Consider the following 5,227-nt stretch of genomic DNA (forward strand, 5'->3'; position numbering starts at 1 on the left):
CTGCATCAAGGGCACCCAGGGGATGAGGCAACAACAGATAGAGCAAGGGAGACTATGTACTGGCCCTCAATGGAGAGGGAGGTGTCCTGCTGTGCTCCCTGTAATGCTCTTAAACCCTACCAGGTTAAGGAGCCAATAGTGTTGCGTGATATACCTGAACTGCATTGGTCGATGACTGCTACGGACATGTTTGAATGGCAGGGCAAGATGCACTTGGTCCTGGTGGACTCTTTTTCAGGCTGGTTTTGAACTGGACTACCTGCCAGATATGTGGAGCACCGCTGTGATTGGAAAACTGAAGAGGCACTTCGCTGTCCATGGGGTACTCCATCGTCTGATGACAGACAACGCGACCCCGTTTGTGTATTTTTTTGTTGGCAGTAGCTACTCTTCCTTGGATCCAGCAAAATTAAGGCAGTTAAACAATTTAAAAACATTACAATACATTCATAACAGATTTCACAACACATTAAGTGTTTGCCCTCAGGCACCTACTCTACAACCACATATCTACAACACAAAATCCTTGTGTACGTGTGTGTCTGTGCCTATGTTTGTGTTGCATCACAGTCCCTGCTGTTCCATAACATTAGTCTTTAGCAGTGGCGGCTGGCCGATAGAGGGCGCTAGGGCGCCGCCCCCTTAAATAAAATAATTTTAAAAAATAATAAAAAATAATAATAAAATAAAAAATAATAATAATAAAAACATCAGTATGTCAATATTTGTGTGTTTGAAATATGGAATGCACACAGTAATATGTGTAAGATATGATAGAAAATCATATTCGCAACCTTTCCTCTGCCTGTCAAACGCCTCGTCAGCTCTGGGCGATACAGAAAGTGCCCCGAGGAGGCGGGTCTACGTAGCAGTTAAGCCAATTGCTAATTTAAGATATGAATGTATGACATAAAATGTAGTCAATCAGCGATCTTAAATCGAATCCAAGGAGGGCGATTATTTTATCGCCCCAAGCTCGCCCCTGATAAAATAAGGACCGGGGTCCAGTGACGCCATTTTTACTAGACGACAATGGCGAGCGCAAACGTTACTCCTCCAAGACCCAACCCTAACTCGGTGAAATCTCTCCTCCAAGATCCGTTTGAGAGGAGAACTTTGTCAGAGAAAGTTCGGGTGAAAGAGCTGGGCCCAGATCAACCTGACCTCTCAATCAGACAGCAGGCTAGCGAGAAAGGGAAGCAGTATATGCGCGGCTTCTCCCGTAGCTGGTACACCAGGAAGGCTTGGCTAGCTGGGTGCACTGATGCTAATGCTTTATTTTGCTTTCCGTGCTTGCTTTTTAAAACGACGGGGTCAGATTCAGCATGGACAGGTACCGGAGTGAGGGATATGAAGCACCTGTCAGAGAAGGTAAAGAAACATGAGAACACCAGGGCACACATGGACAACTCTGTAAAGCTAGCTGTATTAGGAAGGGTGAACATTGCTACGCAGCTGGATGACGGCCACAGGATTGCGGTGAGGAAACACAATGAGGAGGTGGATAAAAACAGGCACATTCTATCCAAAATTATCGATTGTGTGAAGTTCTGTGGGGCTTTTGAGTTGGCCTTGCGTGGGCACGAGGAGACTGACTCCTCAGACAACCCCGGCATTTTCCGGGGCTTAGTGGATTTTGTTGCCTCCCTCGACAGTGTGCTGGAGGAGCACCTGAAGACAGCTACCGTTTTTAAGGGCACGTCAAAGACGATACAGAACGAGCTGTTGGACTGTATGCTGTCAGTGCTTAAGGATTACATCCTGGAGGAAGTAAAGAGTGCTGATTTTATCGCCATTCAAGCTGACGAGACGACTGACGTTTCCACCCACTGCCAGTTGGTGCTTGTGATATGCTACATCGATGCTAAAAGTAACGTCCAAGAGCGTTTTTTCGAGTTCATTTTGATCGAGAACGCAACCGCCGACACCATCGCTACAGCGCTGCTGGAGAGGCTCAGCACCATACTCTCGCATGGACAAAAGGCCAAACTTATTGCCCAGGCTTACGACAGAGCAAGTGTGATGAGGGGAGCCACCGGCGGAGTGCAGCGTAAAATAGTGGATGTGTACGAAAATGTGCACTACGTCCACTGCTATGCACATCAGCTGAACCTCATCATGCAGCAGGCTACTTCACGCATCCCCAGGATCGGCACTTTCTTTTCCGACCTTGCAGGATTTTCTGCTTTCTTCTCCAGGTCTCCCAAGAGAACCACCGTGCTTGACGAAGTGGTTGCGCATAGACTCCCCAGAGCCTCTACAACACGGTGGAACTTCCACAGTCGCGCTGTAAACACTGTGTACGAGTACAGGGATGACCTCCTAACGTGTTTCCAGACCATCAGAGACTCTGGGAACTTTGATGCCCCGACTGTCAGAGAGGCGGGGGGCTTTGTGAGGATGCTCGAAGACGAGGCTTTCTGTTTTTTCCTGGCACTGTTCCACAAGATCATGCCAAATGTGGACATGCTTTTCAGCCAGCTGCAGAAGAGGAACATCGACCCTGTCTTCATTAAAGCACTTGTCCAGAGGTTCACAGACAGCATGCTAACAATCAGGTAAATAACTATATTTACTATTGGCTGATAAAGATGTTGTTAGAAAGATGAATAGTTCACTTACAACAGTTTTAAAAGCCTAAATGTGTCTGGTCATCAAAGTGAGTGATTATCATAGAGCCGTCACAATTATATTTGTTTTAGTATTTTAAAAGGAAAGAGAAGACACAATCAGACGTTGATAATAATGCAGGAAAGTACTACACAGTTTGTAATAATTATTCAGGTGTCCACCAGGTCAATTTCTAGAAGAGGCCTAGTTGTTATTGAATATTAACTTTATTGCTAAGTGCACAGCAGAACAAAATGATGTTGCATCCCTCTCACAAATGTAATAGAAAAAGGCTTTGAAACGTAATAACATCAGTTAATTATGTACATCACAGGTTAAAAGCAGTTACTAGACATAGTTTGTGTGTATATACACACTATCTGTCTGTCTGTCTGTCTGTCTGTCTGTCTGTCTGTCTGTCTGTCTGTCTGTCTGTCTGTCTGTCTGTCTGTCTGTCTGTCTGTCTGTCTGTCTGTCTGTCTGTCTATATATATATATATATATATATATATATATATATATATATATATATATATATATATATATATATATATATATATATAAAAGTCACTGGTTGTGTGTTGAGGGGGAATTACAGTGAGTTAAGAAGTCTGATTGCAAGTTATCAAATTAAACTAAATTTTTTGGACCCAGGGCCTCAATTCCCTCTTTGTGTGGGGACAGCGCATCTGACGAGCAGCAACAGCCCATCAAGCGACGGAGGATGCTGGGACCAGGAGAACAACAGAGGTTGGCTATAGAGGTAAGTTGTGATGTAATTGTCAGTGTTTCCCCCTATAACTTTTTTCAGGCCTGGTAGTATGTAGCCAAAACCCTGAAAAATCAGCACCTTGGTAATCATATACTTGAGTTGGACATAGGCATGTGTCAGTCAGGATCACTTGCATCAAAATAGCTTAATTGCAAATTAAAGCTGATGATGTATCTTTTACAGGTATGTGATACCATCCTGAGTCATGCCAAAGAGAGGTTCTCCTTCACCCAGCACCTCATCAGCGCAACACTATTGCACGGAGAGTTGTTCCCACAACACAGTGTGAAGTTCCCCGATACAGCGCTTGAAACAACCGTGGAGGCGTACCCCATGTTGAACAAGGCCAAGCTCAAAACCGAACTGTCCCTCATCTATGAGAACAGTGAGTTCAAGGCTTGTAGTGGTGCAGTGCCCCTGTACCAGTTCTTCATGGAGAACAACCTTCAGAGCACTTTCACAGAGACTGCCAGCCTCCTCAAGATCCTCATCACCACACCCATGACAACTGCTGAGTCAGAAAGGTGCTTCTCTACACTGAAAAGGATCAAGACCTTCCTGAGAAACAGCATGACACAGGATCGCCTGAACGCTCTGGCCATGCTCTCCATGGAGAAGAAACTTGTCAGGGACATTCCTGACTTTAATCAAAGGGTCATTGAGAGGTTTGCCACTCAGAAGGACAGACGGGCAAAATTCCTGTACAAATAAGATGACAGACACACACACACAGAGCAGCTCTGGCCGCATGTTTCTTTGTATATAGTTGACCTTAGCATAAAAAATCCAGTTATATATGGTACTCTAGAAAGTCTTAATAGTGTCTTTGCTAATATTACTGTATATATGTTGTTTTGTATCAATTAATTGTTGCAGTTCTGGAGCACATTAACAATTAGTCACATTTAGTATGATCATAAAATACTGTATGCTATTCTTCCAGTCAAAGGTTTGAGTTCATCCACTTGATATCCATTTCTATATTATACATCCTTTTATACAGTGTAAGATTTCCTATAAACTTTATAATAATTTCATGTTATTGTCCACTTTCCACTCTGTTCTGACAGCATGCCTGTTGCGTTGCCTGTTTACTACCAATGGTGAAAAGTTCACTTTAAATGCAAATGAAAGGCTTGGGTTTGTGTAATATGTTTTTGTGTAAGAATGCCTCAACTTTTTAATATTGGCATTAAATAATTACTGAATGTTTCACTGAGCACTGCTGTCCTGCAGTTTGTGTTAAAATATATCGCGATGGTTACAGGAAAAAAAAAGTATGGCACAGCCCCACCGAGAATATTTTTCACCAGCCGCCACTGGTCTTTAGTCTTAACATTAGTAACATTAGTAACATAACATTAGTCTTTAGTCTTAACATTAGTAACATTAGTAACATAACATTAGTCTTTAGTCTTAACATTAGTAACATTGGTAACATAACGTTAGTCTTTAGTCTTAACATTAGTAACATTAGTAACATAACATTAGTCTTTAGTCTTAACATTAGTAACATTGGTAACATAACATTAGTCTTTAGTCTTAACATTAGTAACATTAGTAACATAACATTAGTCTTTAGTCTTAACATTAGTAACATTGGTAACATAACATTAGTCTTTAGTCTTAACATTAGTAACATTAGTAACATAACATTAGTCTTTAGTCTTAACATTAGTAACATTAGTAACATAACATTAGTCTTTAGGCTTAACATTAGTAACATTAGTAACATAACATTAGTCTTTAGTCTTAACATTAGTAACATTAGTAACATAACATTCGTCTTTCATTACCGGTGTAAACTGTGTTAAGGGATCACATGCCAACATTTATTTATCGCAA

General features: G+C 41.9%; 1 protein-coding gene across 1 annotated transcript; it reads left to right on the forward strand.

The window, feature by feature from the left end:
* Positions 1-268: 268 nt before the first annotated feature.
* Positions 269-4,600, forward strand: LOC311098804 (zinc finger MYM-type protein 1-like; the record flags this gene model as incomplete). Its single annotated transcript, XM_084139377.1, has 3 exons — positions 269-357; positions 3,265-3,373; positions 3,566-4,600. 3 exons carry the CDS (start codon positions 269-271, stop codon positions 4,091-4,093), a joined length of 726 nt encoding a protein of 241 aa, XP_083995503.1. The 3' UTR covers positions 4,094-4,600.
* Positions 4,601-5,227: the final 627 nt, after the last annotated feature.

The sequence above is a fragment of the Coregonus lavaretus genome, assembly GCF_964263955.1.
Source record: "Coregonus lavaretus genome assembly, chromosome: 23".
NCBI classification, from domain to species: Eukaryota; Metazoa; Chordata; class Actinopteri; order Salmoniformes; family Salmonidae; genus Coregonus; species Coregonus lavaretus.